This window comes from Ochotona curzoniae, unplaced genomic scaffold (assembly GCF_017591425.1).
Source record: "Ochotona curzoniae isolate NIBS_2020 unplaced genomic scaffold, NIBS_Ocur_1.0 patch135, whole genome shotgun sequence".
Classification (NCBI taxonomy): domain Eukaryota; kingdom Metazoa; phylum Chordata; class Mammalia; order Lagomorpha; family Ochotonidae; genus Ochotona; species Ochotona curzoniae.
In genome coordinates this window covers 55962-78963 of record NW_024466679.1, presented here as the reverse complement: position 1 = coordinate 78963, position 23002 = coordinate 55962, and the positions used below count along the sequence as shown (strand labels likewise).

Sequence of the window (23002 nt, the reverse complement as noted above, 5' to 3'; positions counted from 1 at the left end):
GTGAACCAGCAGACAAAAGATGTTTCTCTCTCCTCTGTGTAAATCCGACTTTCTCCCTTCCCCCCAAAAATGAATTAAAAAAGAAAGTGGGGGAGCTGAATCAGAAGTGTAGCAGCTGGGACTCAAACTGGCACCCATATAAGGATGCTGGAATTACAGGTAGCTTAGTGCCCTGAGTCACAGTGTCATCCCCAAGGAGAAACATTTCGAAGCTGACTAAAGAACTAGGAATGAGTCTAAATAAATGGTGCGTGTTTTCATATTTCTGGTCATCAACTTGCTCATAGTTAGTCTCATCAAGTTACATTTGATTTATCTTGAGAAACTTGGTAATTGACATCTAAAACATCTGTGGCAGGTGGAATAAGTTTGCATATAACCAAAGCTAAAATATTTGTTTTGATGGAAGTTTGCCTTATCAGAATTCATGTTTCAAGGCTGTAGTAATAAAAACAGACAGACATATAAGAACAGAAAAGTAGGTGAAGGGGCCTGTGAGTGGGAACTGAAGATTCAGGTGGTGTAATCCACTGGAGAAGTCAGGTTAGAGTGGCTTGTTACCTGGAGGAGAAAAAAAAACCAGGGCCTCGGTGCGGTGGCCTAGCAGCTAAAGTCCTCGCCTTGAATGTGCCAGAATCCCACATGGGCACCAGTCTAATCCCAGCAGCCCCATTTCCAATCCACCTTGCTTCTTGTGGTCTGGGAAAGCAGTAGAGGACAGCCCAGAGCCTTAGGATCCTGCACCGGTGTGGGAGATCTGGAAGAGGCTTCAGGCTCCTGGCTTCGGATTGGCTCAACTCCAACCGTTGTAGTCACTTGGGCCGTGAACCATTGGACGGAAGATCTTCCTCTCTGTCTCTCTGCCTTTCTGCATATCTGACTTTGCAATAAAAATAAATGTCCTTTAAAAATACCATAAATAGGATGGAGTCTGAATTAAAGACATAATTGTGGACAGAGTTACTCTGAACAGAAAATAGTAAGGAAGCTCTTTGACTAGGGACAAGGAAGGACTTTCAGAGTTGGAAGCTTGTAAAGGTAAAGATTTAATGATTTTGATATAAAACATAAGTATTTTTATTCAGCAATTAACACGAAAGGATGAGAGGAGACAGTGCTACCTGCAATTTACAAGACATTAATTTGTAACTAGATAAGGTTCTTATATCAACAATACGAGGACAGTGGCCGCTGTAGAAAAATGGGCAGTGGCCATTAATAGGGCATTTACAGAATAGAAATCTTAACAAATTTTAAAAAGTGATGCAATTATTATTAATAATCAGGCAGATTAAGGAATGGAATGTCTTTTTTACTGGTTTGATTAACAGAACTAGAAAGCTAAATAATGCTAAGTGTCGTGGACATATGGAAATATAGGAGATTGTACTTTGTGGTAGGAATGGCAGCCTCCATGTTGACACCCTGAGGCTGTGAGAGGTGGCACCCAGCTAACTGCAGCTTTCCTGTAGCTCTGACAGTGAAGGTTTGTTGTGAACTACAGGGTAGACATAGCTTTTGGTGGTCTTTGTAATAGAGGAGGGCATTTGTTACCTTGGTGTATTCATAGCAGGTACCAGGTTGGGATTGATTTGCTGTGATGAATAGGGCTTATATGAACAGTAAGCCACTACAACAGGACTTACCTGAGTGTTTGGCTTTTTTTTTCCTTTTGCTTTATATAATATTTGAAAGGCAAGGAAGTACTAAGGCTCTTCCATCCACTGTTCACTCCACAAATGCCAGCAACATGTAGCAGTGGGACTAGGCAGGACCAGAAGCCATGACTTAGTCCACATCTCCCGTGTGGATGGCAGGGACCCAAGGCATGAGCCAGGAAATGAGTCAGAGTTGGAGCCAGGACTGGGAGCTGGCACTCTGATAAGGGGTGAAGGCATCCCAAATGGCACATTAACTACTCAACTGGATACCTACTAAACCACTATTTTCTTCCCTCCTCAAAGATTTACTGGGAAGAATTGGGGATGAGGAGAAGGGAGACAGATCTTCAATCTGCTGGGTTCATTCCCCAAATGGCTGCTATTGCTGGGGCTTCTCTGGTCCAAAACCAGGATAAGGAGCTTCTTTTGGGTTTCCTGTATGATGCAGGGGCCCAGGGGCATGAGCCATCTTCCACTGTTTTTTTAGGCACATTAATAGGCAGCCTGGATCAGGAGTGGAGCAGCCATGCTTGAACCAGCAGCCAGATGGTGCCCTTCCTGGGGAGTTATAGAGGGTGAGACTGAGAGCAAGAGAGTGAGAGAGAGTGAGAGAGAGGTTGATCTATTCAGTGGTTCACTGTCCAGATGGCTGCAACAGCCAAGCGCTGGGCCAGGCTTTATCTGGGTCTCCCTTGTGGGTGCAGGGGGCTCAAGTGCTTGGTCTGTCAGGTAGCGAGATTGGAAATGGAGCCGCTGGGACTCAAACCAGCACTCCTTTGGGATGCTGCCGTTGCTGGAGGCAGCTTTACCTCTTTACTACAGCATGAGCTCCAAGTGTTGTTGGTTTTATATTCCTTCTCTTTCCTTCTTCTCCTTCTTTAATGTTTATTTAGAGTTATGGAGAGAGATTGTCCACCGCTTCACTCTCTAGCTGGGACTTGAACTGCTGCCCGTGTGGGATGCTGCTGTTGCAGGTGGTGACTCACTAGCCATGACCCTACCAACCTGGGTTTGATGTCCTATAATCCACTCCTCTAAAACCTATCTTCTCTGACCAAACATACTGGCAAAATTAGAATGTCCTAATAATTTGTATCGTTGAAGTCTTTGAATTCAGTAGTGTTCTCTAACTCCCGTTGTGATGTGCTATTTGCTGCTCTGGTGCACATCTGGGGGATTCCATTTGACTCATTCTGCACTGATAACATTGTAGACCAAGGAGTCATTAACTGTTTACGAACAGAAAAAATTAACAGAATGGGATTATAAGAGTCAGCGGCCCCACTGTGAGGTGGACCAAGGTCAAAACATTGTTTCTCATGTGACACCTGTAAGCCGCTGCTCTGACGCAGTGATGTGCTGGGCTGTAAGGGTTAGTGTTGGCCTGCAGTGTGGAGTAATCTTGGAAAGGTCTGAGCAGCATGGATGGACGCTTGTCAGCAGGCTAGGACGTCGCTTGGGTTGCCCACATCCTTACTGGACTGCCCGGGTTTGAGTCCTGACTCTGGTTTCGGTCTGGTTTCCTACAGCTGGGCGTCCTGTGCTGTTCCGTGTAGTTGGGTCCTGCCACTTGGGTGGGGCACCCTAGTGGAGTTCTGGGCTCTTGGCATTGGTTTGGCCTAGTCCTGGTTGCTATAAGCATTTGAGTGAACCAGCAGATAGATGGAAGAGCTTACTCAATTTTTCTGCTTTTCACATAAGTAAAAATAAATAATAAATGATAAGTCTGGACAGTTTCCATTTTCCAAGTGTACCGTTTAATAAATAGCTGCATGTTTTGTTGGAAAAAGTTAGGACGATGGCTTTTAAAGTGCTCTTAAAGCACTTGAATGGGGTCCTTCCTTAATGGAATTCACACTAGATTTTGTTTGGTGGTAGGTTCAGTCTGGGTGTTAGTGAACCAACTAACTAGGTGTTAGTTCCCTGGCTCTCCACTGTGGTCGCTCCAAGGAGACTTCTATTTGAGTTTCCCCTCCCACTGTCCTGATCAAGTGATCGCTTTGTGCACGACCTGGTTATATGCTGTGGTTGGGCACCAGCACAGCAAGCCATTTTGCTAACCACTCTGGCCCTGCTGCTTCTTGCATGATTATTCATGCTCACTTTTTTTTTTTTTTTAAGATTTATATGTTTTCATTGGAACGTCAGATATACAGAGAGCAGGAGAGACAGAGAGGAAGATCTTCCATCTACTGATTAACTCACCAAGTGGCCACAATGGCCAGAATCGTGCCAGTCTGAAGCCAGGAACCTGGAGCCTCTTGCAGGTCTCCCACGTGGGTGCAGGGTCCCAAGGCTTTGGGCTGTCCTTGACTGCTTTCCCAGGGCAGAAGCAGGGAGCTGGATGGGAAGTGGAGCTGCCGGGATTAGAACTGGCACCCATATGGGATCCCAGCGCGTTCAAAGTGAGGACTTTAGCTGCTAGGCCACTGTGCCGGGCCCAACCTGTTACTAACAGGATACTGGTGGAAGTTCACCTGGGAGACACCTGGTCAGAGACAAAGCAGGTACTTGAGAATCACTGTGTGTGCATCGGCGTCCATTGCACCAAGTCCCCCTCGGTGCTGTGGCCCAAGTAATGCTGTGTGGCATATGGGTGTGGGTGTTAGCTGGAGAAATGTTGCACCCAGGGAATCCTGCTTCTATGGAAGTGGTAAGTAGAGCAGGAAATGTTAGTTCAGCTTTGAAGATTATCTGATGTAGAATGGCCCAAGTCTAAGCATTTTTGGTCAGGCCCTGCATTCTTGGCATGACAGTGTCATGAGGGAGTGCTAAGCCCACGGAGGCCTGTGTGTCCGGCAGCGGCCACGGCAGTGCAGAGATGAGCATTTCCTCATGTCCCTTTGCAGTCAGTAACCCCACCCCCCGCGTGCACTATGTGTCCCTGCAGGATTTTATGTGGACAAAATGGTATCATCTGTATTATTGGTTCCTTGGCTTTTTCCCCCTTACCTTACTTTTTATTCTTTCCTGTTTTTGAATGTCCCATTAATTTATTGCTTTTCCTTATGGGTGAGTTAAAGTAGCCTTTTTTGGACATGTCGTGTGTTATTTGTGATGATTTCAGTTGTCTCCAGTTTTGCTGTTATGATTAAAACTGCAACATACAGCCATGTGTTACATTTAGCATGGAAATAGGTATGTTTTCCTAGAAATACTGACAAGTACAATTCCTTGGTTAGGTATCAGTTACCTGTTAGCTCTGAGAAAGTGCCCAGCAGTGTTCCATAGTTAAACATTGCGTGTTCCTACGGTTGATGAATAGCAGTTCCAGGGACTCCACACTTGGGGGCACTGTGCTGGCTCGAGGTTGAATAGTGGGTGTTTCATTGCGGGTCTGTTTTGCATTTCCCTTTTACATGTACTGTTGGCTTTTTCTGAGATTACTGGCCTGCCTTATAATTTTAAGAATCTGTTTAATCTTTTGTTTGTTTTGGGGTTGTCTGTTATTATGTTGAAAAAATTCTTTGTAAATTTTAGGTACACATTCTTCAGGAAATATGTGTTATAGCTATTTTTCTCCCTGTAGCTGGCTGGCTGATGGCTTGCTTTTCCTTCTCCCTTCCCTTGCCTTCTCTGCCTCTCCCTCCCCTTTCTTCCCCTCGTCCTTCCTCTCTTTCTTCTACTTCCTCCTTTTTTTTCCCCCTGCTTGTAAACAGAGGAATTTTATTTGTGGAGTGAATAGGCAAAGGGGAAGAGAACCAGGGGCGAGCACGTCCTGGGGGGACGGGGACATGGGCGCCCCTCCCGAAGGGCAGAGGACTCATCTGTCGGTCACTACTCTTGCGTTCATTCTCTCCCTTCCTCCTTCCCTCGCTGCCTCTTTCTCTCATTTCCTCCCTCCCTCTTCCTGAAGGGCAGATTACTTATATGCCAGTAATGAAAGATTTTTTTCTTCTTTGGCATCTGCGTTCTGTGTCCTAAGACATGTTTGTTTATCTTCAAAGTCAGAAATTATTTCGGTTTTATGTGGTTTTAAAAGCTTGTATGTTTAGATCTGTGTCTGAGTTATGAGTTTATCTGTGTATAGTGTGAGATAAAGATTGAAGTTCCCTTTTTCCCTGTAGATACTCAGTTGTGTCAGCAGTGTTTACTGAAGGCACCGTCCCTTCCTTATGGAGTTGCTTAGGCAGCTTATAAAAAGCAAGTGGCTGGCCATAACTGTGTGTGTATTGGTATCACTTACCCATGATTTGTGATGGGTAAGTGTGTCATATTTAGAATCAGCTTCTTGAGTTAATTTTGTTGTATTGAAATATCTGTCTTTACTACTGTTTCTGATATGCATTCTGGAGTTTTTTGATTACTATAGTTTATACGATTTTTAAAATTTATTTGAAATGTAGGGTTACTGAGTGAGAAGAGGGGCTGCGAGAGAGATATCTTTTATACAGTGTTCACTCCAAATGGCTGCAACAGCTGGAGTTGGGCCGTGCCAAAGCTAGGAGCTTCTTCTGTGGCTCCCATATTGGTGGCAAGGGCCATTTTCTCTTGTCTTCTGGCATGTTAGCAGGAAGGCGGACTGGAAGTGGAGCAGCCAGGATTCGAACCTATGCTCACGTGGGATGCCTGTCTTGCAAATGACAGTTTAACTTTCTGGGCTTCATGTTTAATGTACTTGCCAGTGTAAATGGGTTGAAGTCTGTTGTCATGTGGATTCTCTCTCTCTCTGTTCTTCCTCTCTCGTCTTCCTTTTGATTTCTACCTCAGCATAGCGCATGTTCTTTTATCCTTTGGTGATTGCTCTAGGATTTATGTGACGTTGTGCATTTAAATAGCATTAGGTCACTTCATGCACAGTGTGAAAGCCTGAGTGGCATCCTTCCATCTCGCTGCTTCTGTCCTTTATGCTGTTGTCCGGCATTGATAATGTAGATTTCACTTTTATATGTCATATTTTACTTATTTATACTAACACAGTTGCTGAAGCATACTGTTATTTTCCTTGAAACCATTTTTAAAATGTAAATCAAATTTCATGTAACAATTAACCTTTTTTTTTTTAAAGATTTATTTTTATTGGAAAGGCGGATATTCAGAGAGGAGGAGAGACAGAGAGAGGAAGATCTTCCGTCCGATGATTCACTCCCCAAGTGAGCGCAATGGCCGATACTATGCCGATCCAAAGCCAGGAGCCTCTTCCAGGTCTCCCACGCGGGTGCAGGGTCTCAAAGATTTGGGCTGTCCTCGACTGCTTTCCTGGGCCACAGGCAGGGAGCTGGAAGGGAAGCGGGGCTGCCGGGATCAGAACCGGCGCCCATATGGGATCCCGGGCGTGCAAGGCGAGGACCTTAACCACTTGCGCCACCGCACCGGGCCCAACAATTAACCTTTTTAAAAGTGAATCATTCAGTGGCATTTTGAATATCCACAGAACTGAACCACCCTGCTATCTAGTTCCAAAGAATTTGGTTTCCACAATAACAGTCCACACCCTCAGTTATTCCCCATTCCTTTCTTCTCCCTGCCCTGAAATCTACCAGTCCACTTTCTATCTCTATAGGTGGACCTATTTTAGGTATTTCATGTGAACAGAATAGTAATAAGGGATAATAAAAAAACTAGAAAATAAGTTATTTATATGTATATAAATAATCATTTCTTATGTTTGAGCGGATTTTTTAAGATTTTATTTTTATTGGAAAGTTGGATAAACAGAGGAGGAGGAGAGATAGAGAAGGTGATCTTCCATCTGTTGATTAACTCCCCAAGTGGCCACAACACCTGGAGCTGCACTGATCTGAAGCCAGGAGCCAGGAGCCTTTTCCGGGTCTCCTATGTGGGTACAGGCTCCCAAGGCTTTGGGCTGTCCTCGACTGCTTTCCCAGACCACAAGCAGGGAGCTGGATGGGAAATGGGGCTGCTGGAATTAGAACGGGTGTCCATATGGGATATTGGTGCATGCAAGATGAGGACTTTAGCCGCTAGCCCACTGCGCCGGGCCCTGGATCTTGGTTTGCATTCTTATTTTTGCATTCATCTTAGGGACTTTCTTTAGGGGCCAGAGCTGTAGAATAGTGGGTAAAGCCACTGCCTGTGGTGCCAGCATGCCATATGGGTGTTGGCTGTTGCACTTCCTGTCCAGCTCCCTGCTGATCCCCTGCGTGGTACAATGTAAAGATCTTCAGGAAGTACATTCCTTCCGGTAACTTAAGTGTTATCCATGGTCGTTTCTTGCTTATTCAGAATCCATTGCCACATGTATTCTCAGGTTTCTGCCAGAATAAGAGACTTAAATCTTACAGTTTATTAGGAATGTCAACTGTCTCCTGTTGCTTTAGGTCTAGTGCTTGCCTCTGTGGGAAACTGATCTGGCCCAGGGATCTAGAAACATAAAGACTAATGAGAGGTAAGGCATGAGAGAACCTTCCTTGCCAGGTTGCTGATAATATGCCAGTGCCGTCACTCAGGTTGGGTTAGCCTGGTTTTGTGGAAGGATCAGCGTTTTTTGGTGAGGTCAGTATTCTTAGATTAATGCAAAATGGGTCCATTTTTGAGTCTCAGTGTCCAATTGATTTCACAGTCAATGCCTTTGCTTTCACTAAGAGACACCTAGTCTCTTAGCTGATTCTGTATTCTTTAGTCATCATGTTCCTCATTTACTGTAATAATCTGCTTTCTGTAAGAATTAAGAGAGCCATTGGTGTAATCATGCATACTCTTTGGTTGGTCGTTCTCTGAGCTATTACTCGTGCTCTTTTAAGTTTTCTGTTTATCGGCTCAGACAGCTCACTGCAGAGTCCTTGTATTTTTCATGGCTCATAATTACCAAAGCAGTTTGCCGAATTGTCTTCAAGAGCTTTGTTTTAGACGTCCACAGGTGATAAATTAGGTAACTTAGTTATTACATGCTGTGCACTTCTAGAATTTTGTTTTCCAGTGGTGGGCAGTGGCATCATTGCCTTTAAATCCCACTGGAGTGGCCAGCGTTGTGGCATACCAGGTTAAGACACCATCTGTGGTGGCTGGCATACCGTATGGGTGCCAGTTTGAGACCTGGCTGCTCTACTTCCAATCCAGGTCCCTGCTGATGTACCTGGGAAAGTAGAGAGGCTCGTCCAAGTGCCTGGGCCCTGCACCCATGAGGGAGACCTGGAAGAAGCACCTGGCTTTGACCTGATCTGGCTGTTGCTTTTTGCAGCCATTTGGGGACTGAACCAGCAGGTGGAAGAAATCTCTGCCTCTTGTCTGTCTCCTCCCCTCATGCCCTCTCCCCCTCCTGTCTGTAACTCAAATAAAAAGTAAATATTTTTTTAAAAATCTGGCTTCAGTGATGAGCCCCTGCCATCCACCTGGGAGACCTGAGTTGAGTTCTGGGCTCCTGGTCTTGACTGACCCAGCCTGGCTATGTCGGCATTTGGGGAATGAGGGGGTGAGAGCTGTCTGCCTTTCAGATAACATGAGGGGGGAGAGGAAAAAGGCCCTTGGCTGTTCTTCCAAGCTGCTTCGTCACAGTGGCCTCCCTCCTAGCTGAGGTTGGTGGGCAGATAGCAGGACTTGCCTGCCCCAGGTTTGGAGACAACTTTTCATGTCACGGCTATACTTTGCAGAACCAGCAGCAATAGTAATATTGTTTTGGCCTCAATTTGGCCTTGCAATTGCACTCAGATGCATCTTTTTGGTGGACCCTAATTTGGAAAGTATGATCATTTAGTTTAACTTTTCACTCTGTCTTAGTCGTTCTATGAGAATACCTCCAAATCTCAGGAGTTTCCAGAACCTCCAAGGTTATGTTGGTGGCTGGCTGTTGGCTAGGCCTCTACATATGTCATTTCTGAAGAGTAGGCAGCTCTTTCTTGGTCCTGCCATTTTTGGTAGAGGCAAAAAGAAGCGACAAGAACACGTGGGATTCAGTTTTTATTCAGATGCAGCGTGTCAGAATGCTGCATATACTCATATTCCACATGGATTCGCAGGGCGCAGTGGCTCCCTGCCTGTGCTGGGGGCAGAGTCAGAGGATGCAAGCGATGCCCGAATGAAGGGCTCTTGTGCTGATGGAGGATATGTGCCGTGACGCAAGCCGGCTCATGTACCCGATCCGGAGCACCGAGGGGCAGTTGTCTTCCCTAGGTGAATGAAAGCTTCATAGTGTTTAGGTTGAACTTAGTGAAGTGAAATCATTTTTTTTTTAAATTACCTGCTTTCAAAAGTGTGTTAAGATTGGTGTTTGAATTGATTCAAAGTGCTAACTAGTTCAGCTCACTCCTGAATGAAGTTGTCTTTTAGTTGATTGGGTCCTACCTGCCAGTGTAGTTAGGTCTTTGCACAGCAGCATCCCCGGGGGTGGTTTGGTGTCTCCTTGCCTCCCAGTGTGACAGAGCTGTGCTGTGCCAAGCACCACAGTGACACCGATGCACTGGATGAACTTGAAGGCAGATTTTCAAAGAGAGGAGAGATAGCAAAGCTTCTATCTGCTGATTCACTCCTGAATGGCTGGTCTGAAGCCTGGAGCCTGGAGCTTCTTCTGGTCTCCCAAGTAGGTACATGGTCCCAAGTGTTTGGGCAACCTTCTGCTTTCCCAGGCATATTAGCAGGGAGCTGGAGCGGAAGCAGGGCAGCTGGGACTCAAGGTGATGCCCATGTAGGACACTGGGCCCCATGAAACCTGCTGTGCCATTGTGCATGTCCCTGAGCCTCAGGATCTCAGTGAATATCTTTTGTTTATTTTTTGCCATGTATTACACAAATTGAGATTGAAAATGGAAGAGAAAGCCATATTTAATGTTTATGTGACACTCCGTTTCAAATCCCTCAAGAAAATATGCTGCTTGCTTCCTCTGTAAAGTGTTACTCTGTAACATTGTAAACTGTTCAGTCTGTATAAAAGTTTGTTATTGATAGTTCTTTGTAGTGTTTCTTGGTGGATCAAACTAGCTAATTTTTTTTTTTTTTGCTAATTTTTAAAGAAAGATTTATTTTTATTGGAAAGGCAGATATACAGAGAAGAGGAGAGACAGAAAGGAAGATCTTCCATCTGATGACTCACTCCCCAAGTAAGCGCAACGGCTGGAGCTGAGCCAATCCAAAGCCAGGAGCCAGGAGCTCTATTGGGTCTCTCACCATGTGGATGCAGGGTCCCAAGGCTTTGAGCCGTCCTTGACTGCCTTCCCAGACCACAATGTGGAAGTTGATGGAGTCACAAGACTAGCTAGTTTGAGGGCCTGGCATGATAGCATAGTGGTTAAAGTCCTCTCCTTGAACGCGCCGGGATCCCATATGGGTGTCAGTTCTAATCCTGGCAGCTCCACTTCCCGTCCAGCTCTCTGCTTGTGGCCTGGGAGACCAGTCAAGGATGGCCCAAAGCCTCAGGACCCTGCACCCATGTGGGATACCCGGAAGAAGTTCCTGGATCCTGGCTTCGGATTGGCCTGGCACTAGCCATTGCAGCCACTTTGGGAGTGAATCATCGGATGAAAGATCTTCCTCTCTGTCTCTCCTCCTCTCTATGTATCTGACTTTCCAATAAAAATAAAATAAATCTTAAAAAACAAACAAACAAACAAAAACAATGAGAGACCCAGCTTAGTAGCCTAGTGGCTAAAGTCCTTGCCTTGCGTGTGTTGAATTCCATATAGGCACTGGTTCATATCCTGGTTGCTCCACTTCCCATCCAGCTCCCTGCTTGTGGCCTGGGAAAGTAGTTGAGGACGGCCCAAAGCCTTGGGAGCCTGCACCCACGTAGAAGACCTGGAAGAAACTCCTGGCTCCTGGCTTCGGATCAGCTCAGCTCTGGCCTTTGCAAACCAGTTGATGGAAGATCTTACTCTTGTAAATCAGACTTTACAATTAAAAAGCAAAACTGAGGAAACCTTGCCTTTACTAGAAGTGTACCAGCTTGTCTTTTAAAAACTCAAATTATATGACATGATGAGAATCTGTGATTCACTGCCTTACTCCTTCCCATTCCTGGGCCTGCTACCAAAGTTAGTGTTTTGTGATCCATTTAGCTGTTTTTTCTAGAATTTATTCACATATCAATTGTTAATGTTGCTGTTGTTTAATTAGTCATAAATGTTGTCGGATGACTTCTATCATTAAGTTAATTTTGTTTGATCACACTTTTACATACCTTGCTTCTCCAGTTCTTGGTGGCAGAAGCTTTTGTTTATCCGGTAAGCCGTGTCTACGTCATAGCAATGTAAATAATCACCGTGGGGCCAGAAGTGTACTCAGATTACATTCTCTTTCACGTGGAACTTTGCTATTGTACCTTACTTAAAACTGTATAAATATTCACTGAACATTTTTTTAAGATTGATGTATTTATTTGAAGGAGTTACTAACTCAGAGAGAAAAAGATCTTCCATTCTGAAATGGCCACAGCAGCCAGGGCTGGAACTACCAGGAACCTGGAACTGCATCTGAGTCTCCCACCCGGGTAGTCGGGACTAAAAACTCGGGCTGTCCTCTGCTGCTTTCCCAGGTGCATGAGCTGTGTTTGAAAGTGGAGCAACTGGGACATGAACTGGCATCCATATGGGATGCTGATGATGCCTACAGGTGGAGGATTAGCCAATTGATCAATTGCATCAGCCCAGTGATGTTCTTCCATGTGTGACAGTTTTCTCTCTTGAAAAAACTTTTGGGATATTTTCTTATATTTATGTATTTCTCTCTTAAGTATTTAATTAAGAATTAAGTAATTAATTATGTCTTTCTACATTTCTGTATTCTTCCTTCTCTTTGGAATTACTAATACATTTTTCTGTTTTGGTCTTCTAAGTGTTAACTATTTGAGGGGATTTCAAAATGTGTGGAAAATGTGAATTGAAAGCCAAGATTATTTTGTTATAAAAAATGTAAAAGTGTTGGGCCTGGCATTGTGGTGTAGTGAGCTCTCTGCAGCAGCATCCCAGATGGACGCTGATACGAGTCCTCACTGCACCATTTCCTGTCCAACTTTCTGCCAGTACACCTGGCAAAGCAGTGTTTTGGGGCTGTCCCAACTTGTTGCAAATAACAGTTTTTATTTTGATAATTTAAAAAAAATTCGTGCATATACTAAGTCTTCAAGAGGTTCACAGAAGGGCCAGTGCTGTGGCAGAGCAGGTAAAGTCACCCCTGCGTCTCTGCCATCCTGTGTGGGCACAGGTTCTGCTGCTCCTTGAGAAGCAGAGGAGGATGGTTCATCTGCGGGTGTATTTTTATCTATTTGAAGAGCAGTGAGAAAGACTGGGGCTAGAGTGGGGGGTGGGGAAGACAGAATCTTCTGTCTGTTTCACTCTCCCAGATTCCACAAGGGCTGGAACCAGGCTGAAGCAGGATGCTGGAGCTGTTCCTGAATCTTCTCCCATGTATTGTTTTTAGCACTGGCCATATTTAAAATTTTCAGAGTATCTGGGGCTCCAGTGTGATGGCTCAGTGGCTAAATCTTTACCTTGCAAATGTTGGGATCCCATGTGGGTGCTGATTCATGTCCCAGCTGCTCCACTTCTCATCTAGCTTTCTGCTTGTGGCCTGGGAAAGCAGTCAAAGACAACCCAGGGTCTTGGGACCCTGCCACCAGCTGGGAGACTAGGAAGAAGTTCCTGGCTCCTGGCTTCGGATTGGCTCAGCTCCAGCCGTTGCAGCCACTTGGGGAATGAATCAAGAGATGGAAGATCTTCCTCTCTGTCTCTCCTCCTCTCTATATATCTGACTTTCTAATAGAAATAAATCTTTTTTGAGAAAGGACTATCTGGATTATTTTATACTGTGTTTTTTAAATGTTATCTTTTGGAGGATAGTAATTATAGTTTAAACGGAAGTTTTTTTGTGATACAATTGTAATGTATTGTTCCTTGATTGTGGAAGATTAGACAGAATGACCTCTTTTAATTCCAAATAGATCAAATTGTTAAAGAGTCTAAAGCATTTTCCTTCAGTGTTTGCATTTATTTATTAAGTTATCATCTAACTGGAAAGAAAACAGTTTCCTTCTAGTCCCGGAATTGTCTGCTTGGGCCTCTCAGGTATTGTTTAGCTCACTTGGGGTTGAGAGTGTGAGTCCTGGTGGTGGAAGGGCTGGCTGGCCGCTCGTGTTCGGACGGAGCTTGCGGGCTTAGTGTTAGGATTCCGTCCAGGCTGGTTAGGACGCGGGCATCTCTCCTGCACTGATGAGCTTCCCTGAGAAGGATCTTCATCTGAGAGAGTGAGGGGGTGGGTAAGTGGAATAGATGTGAAGTGTGTTTCCTTTGGCTGTTAACATTCTGGAATTAGAAGGAACAAGGATAGATGTTTGAGCAATTTTTTAAATGAGTTTATTTGTGAAGTTGACAGAAAACTGCTCCCTTCCACACTACCTCTACTCTGTTTCCAAATACCCAGAGGTGTCAGTGCTGGGCTAGGACTGGAATTCCATCCGGGTCTCTTGAGGGTTCCACGGACCCATTGGCCATCACTTGTTGCCTCCAAGGGTGTGCATTAGCAGAAAGCTGTTTTTGGGAAGAGAGCAGGACAAATCCTCTGATGTGGGATGTCTGTGTCCCAAACCACAGCGTGTCCCATTTGTTGTCTTGTGTTGAATTTTGACTTCTGTTGTTCGCCAGTCATATGCCTCCTACCTCTCATATGCCAAGTCTCTAAATCCTAAGCCTTTGTCTTTCACTTTTCTACAGCTAAATACTTTGCTCTGTCTCCTCTCTTTTATTGTTAAATCTACAGACTTTATGCACCCACCTACTTCTGTGCATTCCAAGTGCCTGTGACGGCTGTTCCGTGCTGTCATTAAGTCCTGAACTTCTCAGTCTCGTAGGGCCAGTAGTTGACGCATTGTTGATATCAGCTCAGCAGCTTCCCTCCCTCCACTGCTTCACGGACTTAATGCCAACAGAGATGGTTGTCTTCACATCTTGGAAGCTATCAGAAGATTTAAAAATGATTACAGACTTGCAGTTAGTATGGTTTATACCTGTGTAATCTCAGTTGAGCCAATACTATTTAGCTTGAGTTTTGAATAACTTGAATTTTGTGATATGCAAAATTAAAAACATGAAAATCATTTGGTAAAGATGTTTTATTTTTTCATTTGGCAGTTCTGAGAATGACTGTTATTGCTTATTTTAAAATTGTTTCTAATTTGTGAAAGGGGTGCCAGTAAATATTTCAAGGAACAGAGAAATCTCGCCAGTAGACCGCTGCAGTCAGGTTTGGAATTGTTTGTTTTGTTTTGTTAAGTAATAGATACGAAGGAAGTTTTAACTTTTGTATTACGTTTCCACTAGTTGAATGTGTGTGGCTGTCCAGGCAGTGCATTGCCTTGAGTTGCAGTGTGCTGCTTTTGAGGCAAGGCCAAGCAAATCATAGTTGGTATGTTGCAAGCCAAGAGGGTGGAGAACATAAACCCTTGAAGAATGAGTTAATGAGAACGTAATCAAAACAAGACCAGCGTGTTTAGTTATTTACCAGATTGTTCTGATGCTGGAAGGTGACCTCATGGTGACCAGCAGATAGAGATTGCACTCGTAATGTTTCATTTGAGTTGTGGAAACCATGAACCTGGAAGGCTAGAAACTCCCCCAACACCCACCAAAAGCACACAGCTTTTCACAGGCTTTGGCCTGCTTGCCAACAGTTGCTTTATTGGGAGTTAGCATTCACTACCCTTTATTGGGAGTTAGCATTCACTATCCATTTCAGTTGGCAAGTCAGAATGTACCAGGAGAGGTGATGCAGGTTTTGTTCTTTTCTTCAATTAAAGAATAAGATTTAAAACTATTTGTCAACTTTTTTTTTAGCTAGTCAGTTCTCTTAGCAGCTGTGCATTGCTGTCTCCTTTGCTACTATCGAGTTATCTTCCTTTTGAGAAAATGTGTGATAGTTTTCCTCTGTAAAGTTTTTCATTATTTATAAGGCTTTTCCCTTTTATTTATTTTTATTTGCGAGGCAGAGAGAGAAAGAGAAAGAGTGAGTTTTCCCTTAGAGAGAGAGCATGCAAGAGTGAGCTTTCCCTTCTGCTAGATCACCCTTTGGATGTCTGCAGAAGAACTGTGTTCAGGGCTCCCATGGGAGTGGCAGCTGTCCCCTGCTGTCCCTCAGGGTCTGCATCAACAGGAAGGTGGGATTGGAGGCGCAGCTGAGACTTGAACCGCAGTACTCTGAGCTGCGAACATTGCACTCAGTGTATTAACCACTAGACCCAGTGTGCACCCTGGGAGTTTTCTTTTTGTCATCCCTCTCTCGTTTGTTTTTGGAGTCCACAGCTGTGTTCGGCTGCTGCTGCTCTGCTGTGACCATTCCGTTTCTGCATCACCCAGGGCTTCCCTCCTGTCCCGCAGGTGCTGTTGTTCGCCTTCAGCTTCTTTCTCTGTAGTACTTGAAAGAATTTAGCCATCTCCTTGTGCTAACGGGTCCAGAACATTCTGCCCAGCGCTCATGTTTGGACAACATAGATTTCCTGGCTGGGCACAGCGCGGTAAGGAGGAGTTGTCCTCCTCTAGTAACACTGCCTGGGGTTAGAGAGCGAGCGGCTCTTTTCTCCTGTGCCCTTCTTCCAGATTGTCTAGTCATTAGTTACAATTTAACTAAAATGTTCTTACATTTAAGACACAATTGAGCCTGCTAAATTAGCCTTCATTTGTTTTATAATTGCTATTGTAATCTTAGTTTATTCTAAATTATGATGGCTTATTATATAGGAGGAGGAGTCTAGAAGAATATAATTATAGAAATTTTTAACTACTAAACAATTCCTAGCCAGCCTTGTAACATTTTCTTTGATATGAGTATCTGTACCATTAGCAGTGGTCCCCACTTGCAGAAGGTTGGCAGTCACTTGGGGAAGGCTTATTCAAGAGTCCTGGGCGCTGCTTTGAACCCAGTGCGCCTGGGGCTGGGCCTGGCGGTGTGCACTGGGACGGCTGCCCTGGCTGCTCGTGATGGGAGAGGAGCAGGCGGAAGGTAGTAATGGGCTTTCAGGGCATGTTGAGTGTAAATGAATGCCTGCTGTAATGTCTGACTCCATCCTCCCTTACCAAACAAATCATTTGGCCAAAAACCTCAAGGATTATTTTGTAAGGCAAACCTGATTTGCTTTAGCTTGTGTGAAATCATATATAATTTAAAGTTTGAAACAACTAGCCTGTGTTTGCTGCTGATTGTCTTTTAGGCGCTTGTTAGGACTCAGGAAGTCATTCCCCTTACAGACGTTATTATGTGCCTCGCACGGCTCTCGCAGCGCTGAGAGCTGCAGCTCAGAACTGTGGGACTTCCGTCGGACTAGAGGGATGTCGGCAATAAACACCTGTCATGTTTTGATGCTGATTTTGATTGCTTATCCCTTCCTGGTACGAATTATGGATCTGCAGTAGTTTTCCTATTTACTAGCAATTAGTAATATTTTGTAAACCTTGAATATTCACTATTCTGTGTGTTTTAGTCTTTTTTTTAAAGATTTATTTTATTTTTATTGGAAGGTCAGATATACAGTGAGAAGGAGAGACAGAGAGGATCTTCTGTCCGATGATTCACTCCCCAGGTGAGTGCAACGGCCGATGCTATGCCAATCCGAAGCCAGGAGCCAGGAACTTCTTCTGGGTATCCCACACGGGAGCAGGGTCCCAAAGCTTTGGGCCGTCTTCGACTGTTTTCCCAGGCCACAAGCGGGGGAGCTGGAAGGGAAGTGGAGCTGCCAGGATTAGAACCGGTGCCCATATGCGCCCGGCACATGCAAAGCAAGGACTTTTGCTCCTAGGCCGTGGTGCCGGGCCCTGTGTGTTTTAGTCTTGGCTTCCTTTTTATTATAGTAGAAGTCAGACCACTTTATCAGTAGGATTTACGTTGTGTGAGCTTGTTGTGTTACAGATATGTGTAAGCCTGAGCCTGGTGGCATGATGGCTTACATAAAGATTAGTAGATGTTTTCCACCTGAATGTCTCCAGGAGGCGTTCTGCTGTCTTGTTTCTTGAAGTTCCACCAGGCCTGCTTTCCCCATTTCTGCTGCTTGCCTTGCCCAGGGAAGCATGTGTAGTGCCTTGAAAATTAGCCCATTATTTTCATACTAGGGAGTTACTAAATAAAATTCAGTAATTGTAATGTCATTTTCACTTAGGTTCCATGTGTTAATTTTGGTTTGCTACATTATATATAGAAAAATTATTTAACTGTCAAAAGTTAGAATTTAAAGAATGTTTTAGCTCACTGGAAATCTGCATGTATTTTTAAGCACCTAGACTATGCATGAAGAAGGGCTGGTGCTGCTCGTGGAGCTGGGGTTTCCCCTCTTGGTGGTCTGGTTTCTGATGTACATTTAATACTAACTACTGAAATCAAGAAACAGTAGTTTGATAAATATTGGTCAAATGATGAAACATTTCAGGTCTCCTTTTCAAAAAGATTTATTTTTATTGGAAAAACAGATTTACAGAGAGAAGAACAAACAAGTCTTCCATCCACTGGTTCACTCCCCAAGTGGCCACAGCGGCCAGAGCTGAGCCAGTCTAGAGCCAGAACCTTCTTCCTGTTCTGCCACATGGTGGCAGGTCCGAGGCTTTGGGACATTCTCCAGTGCTTTTGCAGGCCACACATGGAGCTGGATGGGGAGTGGGGCAGCTAGCGTGCGGCTACAACTCAGTTGGTTCTGTGTATGTAAACAAATGGTTCTTAAACTTCTCTACTGTTACTCATGATTTTTTCACGTTTTAAAAAATGTTATAGGTATTTTTTTTAAAAGATTTATTTTATTTTTATTGGAGAAAAAGATATACAGAGAGGAGGATAGAAAGTGAGGAAGATCTTCCGTCCGATGATTCACTCCCCAACTGACCGCAACAATGGGTGCTGCACCAATCTGAAGCCAGGAGCCAGGAACTTCTTCCCTTCTGGGTCTCCCACGTGGGTGCAGGATCCCAAGGCTTTGGGGCTGTCCTCTACTGCTTTCCCAGGTCACAAGCAGGGAGCTGGATGGAAAGTAGAGCTGCCAGGACTAGAACCAGCACCGATATGAGATCCTGGCACGTTCAAGGCAAGGACTTTAGTCACTAGGCCATGCTGCCAGGCCCTGTTAAGGTATTTTAAAGTGGAACATTAACTTTTAAAACCTTTGTTTTTATTTGAAAGGCACGGGTGGGGAGGGGAAAAGAGATGGAGGAGATGGACAATCTTCCATCTGCTGGTTCTTTTCTGAAGGTCCACAAGTACTTCTCTGGTCCAGGCTGAAGCCAGAAACTCAGTAAGGTCTCCCATGCAAGGGACATTTTGAGCTGTCACCTGCTGCCTCTCTTCCAAGAGGTACAAATTAGCTGGAAGCTCGAATCAGAAATGAACCCATGCGCTAAGGCTTCAGGCATCTCTAGTGATGTCTTAACTGCTGTGCTAAGCACCTGCTCTAAAGCTTGTGTGTGGGATCTTGGGGACACCAGCAGTCATTGCCCCGGTGGGAGTCTGCATGCTGTCCTTGCTGCTGCAGACCTGAAGGTCTCCTCCTTTGACTGAGGACTTGCCAAGACTGGAAGCCTGTGCTAAAGGAGGAGCAGTGCTTCGCTGCCCCGCCCAGTCACCTCCACAGGTGGCTAAGCGATGGGACTGCATGCTAATTCCTGACCTCTCTGCACCTGCAGCTTTCTTTAGCGTTTCACTTACCTCTTTGCAGTCCCAGCTTGGATGCGGCTTATGGGATGCAGAACAGAGAATCATACTGTGAGTTTGCTGTTTCTTTTTCAATTGTCTTTGGCTCCTTTGATGACATATATATTTTGGAGCATACTTATTGTTTGTAACATTTATCGACATCTGCCAAATCTCTTTTCAACTGGGCAAAACAGCCTTCAGACTTTGTACCTTTATCAGGCGGCTGAGCACTGCTTAATGTTAGCTAGTATTTCATAATACTGTAATTGTTTTGGTAATGCTTTCTTCTTGGTGCAAATGATAGACTTTGTGTTTTTAATAGGTTGTAACCCTCCCCCCTGCCTTTTAAGCACAGGTGGTTTTTAAGTGCTGAGGGAACCAGGAAGTACCCTCAGGGCTGTTTGAGGAAGTGAGACAGGGAAGGTAAGGGCCCTGGGAGGCCCTTGTGGAGCTCAGTTGCACTGGACAGTGTTTCAGAACTGTCTCCCATAAGGGCAGGAAGAGCCTCTGTGGTTGTCATCCTGAGTCCTGTGTGGCCTTGATCATCCTGCGGTCAGATCCCTGAGGCTCGGTGCTCCCAGGAGTGAACAGGCTGAACAGCCAGGGCACCCACATGGTCTCCTCTACTTCAGACAAAACAGGCTTTCCCTGTAGTCTTTTTCATCCTTGTGCGTGACAGCTCCATCCTCTGGTGCTTGGGCCAAAAACTTTGGAGTGAAATTTGACACGTTTCTGCATTTTTATATGTAACCCATCAGGAAATCTTGTTGGTTTTACCTGTAAACATTTCAGGATCTGGGACTGGCACCGGGGTGTAGCAAGCTAAGCTTCCACCTGCAGTGCCAGCATCCCATATGGGGACCAGTTTGAGTCCCAGCCACACCACTTCCTGTCTAGCTCCCTGCTAGTGTCCTGCACAGGACAGAGTAGTGCTTGAGCCACTGCACCAATGAGGGAGACCTGGAAGAAGCTCTAGGCTCCTGGTTTCAGACTGATTTACTTGCTGCCATTTGGGAAATGAACCAGTGGATGGAAGATCTCTCTTTCTTTCTCACTGTGTGTTCCCTCTCTGTAGTTCTACCTTTCCAATAAAAATAAAAGCATTTCAGAATCTGCCTTCTCCTTGTCATCCTCAGGACCACCACCTGGCCCAGTCCTGCCGTCAGCTCCCCTCTCCTCACACAGTTTGTTCTCTGTCCAGCAGCTGGAAGTTTGCATGTGCAGCCCAAGCAGAGTACTTACTCTGCTCAGAACCTTCCTGAGGCCTCCAGGGCTCAGAGTAAAGCAGAGTGAATGTAGCGTCCTGTAAGGCCCTGTGTCACCTAGCCTCTTGTTTGCTGCCTCATGTGTTTGCACACGTGTGTGTCCATGAACATTTCTTTCTGATTTTCCTTCTCATACTCTTCAGTGGGGGCTGTGTGATTCATTGTAATCAGGTTTATGTCTCATAGATTGCATTCTATCTTTACCACCACAGGCTGGCTGCTTTTAAAAAATTTTGCATGCATTGATTTACTTAATGCAGTACGGTTGTGTTGAGAAGTGTATGATGTTTTATATTCACTCCCAAAGGTCCCCACAGAGCGCTCCATTGCACTGGAATGTCCCATACAGTCCCCGTACAGCCTTTCAGCTCCTAGCAGCTGCAGTTCTCACCCCCGTGGTTCTGCTTTTGTGGCTATCTTACAACCTTTGGGTCTGGCAGTCTTTTCCTTAGCACAATGCATTTAAAATTATACCATATTGTATGAATTGGTACCCCATTCCTCAAATAACCATTAAAATAATTGTAAGTAAAAGCAAAACTAAACTAGAAATGATGCTGATGGTACACAGGGAAAAGACATGGGTCTGAATGGCTGAGGTTTGGAAATAGTGCTGTAAGCGGAGGTTGCTGGGAAAAGCGCTGTTTTGCCTGGTGCCTGTGCCGAGACCTAGCTATATACTCTTTTGAGAAGTCACACTCATCTCGACTCCTCAGTTGTTGGCTCCCATCTTCTGGGGTGATTGCTCCTGATGATATAGTTTGTCCATGGGTGTCCCTTTCTTAACATTGGTATATTTCTCTTGTGGAGTGTCTGTCACTCCTGATGGTTAGGAGCAGCTGTTGTAACTGTTCTGGGAGCCTGTGCCGGTGAAGCAGTAAGAGCCTGTCCAGCACAGTAGGGTAGGCCTTCGATGGAAGGTTGCAGACAGTGGCTTTTGGGAGCTCAGCAAGTTGAAGAAAGGGAGAATCAGATGGAGCAGCTCTGGTTGGGTCTCAGAGGTGCCGGTGCTGCCACGGGTCTCGGCATGAGTGTTGTCACTCTCGTGCCTATAGCATTTCCCCATAGTCCTTTGTTAATGTACCTTTTCCCAAGGATGTCTACGGTGATTGCTCATGGCATTCAGTTTCCTAGAACTTGGCTGTGGCTCACTGGTTGACCATAGGGTCTGTGTGTTTGGGGGACAGAGCATGTTTGAGAATGATGATGGTGACAGAACCTTTAAAAAAAAAAACAAACCTGGGATGGAAACCAGTGATATTTGCTGCTTTAATTGTGACTTTGGAAGATGGGCAGATTCATAATAATTCCTTTTAAACTCACGATTAATGGCTGTTTAGCATGTCTAACCAGATGGCTTTTCACAAAGTTTAAAATACATTTTTTCGTGTTTTTCTGAGAAGCAGACAGAAACAGAGCTCCCATCCATCCCTGCCTCACGCTCCAGATGCCCACATTGTCAGGGCTGGCTGGCGGGGGCTCAGCACACAGGCCAGCTCTTGTACAGGGTGTACCAGGGTCTGCATGGGTGGGAAGCTGGTGTTTCTTAATTTGAAGTGGGATAATTAGATATGGATGTCACTGTGGAGTCAGGCTGCAAGAATGCTGTGATGTGTGGTGCTTTCTGTGTGGCACCTCGTGATGTTTGTTTCTCCTTTGACTTTCAGTGATGAATGTTATAACTATTGAAGATTACAAGAGCACATACTGGCCCAAGTTGGATGGTGCCATAGATCAGCTGTTAACCCAGAGTCCGGGCGACTACATCCCCATCTCCTATGAGCAGATATACAGGTAAGTCGGGGCTGAGTGGGCGTGGCCGGGAAGATGCACGGATGTGTAACTAACAGCACAGCTGTGTTGTTAGTGAGGCTGTGTATGCCTGTACCCTCTGTGTGTTGATTGGAGGTGTGCCTTATACCTTTTGAGTGGAGTGATTTCCAGGTCATGATAGAGTCAACCAGTCTGAGATCCTCGCCTCATCTTGGCACTCATCTCGCCCAGGAGGCAGACACTGTGGAGGTCAGCTAGGTGCAGGGGTACATGGATTGTCTCAGAGGGAGACTCTAGGTTAACCTGTTGCTGCTTCTTGACACACAGTTTTTTTTCCCCAAATCAATGTTTCTATTAAATCAAGTTAAAAGTTCACTGTAGGAAAGTGAATAAGGGTTTAACAAAACCAAAATATACCTTTTTAAACAATATGTGTGTGTATATATAAAAGCAACAAACTACTGCGATTTTCTTTTATATTTAGTGTTTTAAAAGAAAGTGTAAACAGTGCAGTGGTTTGGAATGTCATGTGATCCACTCTTCATCCTTGCCTTCCACAAGTACTTTATGAGTCACAGTAGAATACCAAGCACCCAGTTTCGATGAAAAAGTAGTGAAACAGATTGGTAGAATCTGTATCATTATTATCATAGTCATGCTTCTTGTGAAAGTAACAAATGAGCAGCATTTAAACAGGTAATTTGGTGTGTGTAAACTCAAGTCTTAAGATATGTAATACCAGCCAACTAAACCACATAG

General features: G+C 44.9%; 1 protein-coding gene across 4 annotated transcripts in view; it reads left to right on the top strand.

The window, feature by feature from the left end:
* LOC121166357 (CDK2-associated and cullin domain-containing protein 1) overlaps positions 1–23002 on the top strand; it is a 64767-nt gene that overhangs the window by 3968 nt on the left and 37797 nt on the right. For all 4 annotated transcript variants that reach the window (XM_040995502.1, XM_040995504.1, XM_040995505.1 and 1 more), the window contains exon 2: positions 22138–22264. In XM_040995502.1, the coding sequence (XP_040851436.1) occupies positions 22138–22264 (127 nt within the window). The remainder of the gene's footprint in view (positions 1–22137; positions 22265–23002) is intronic.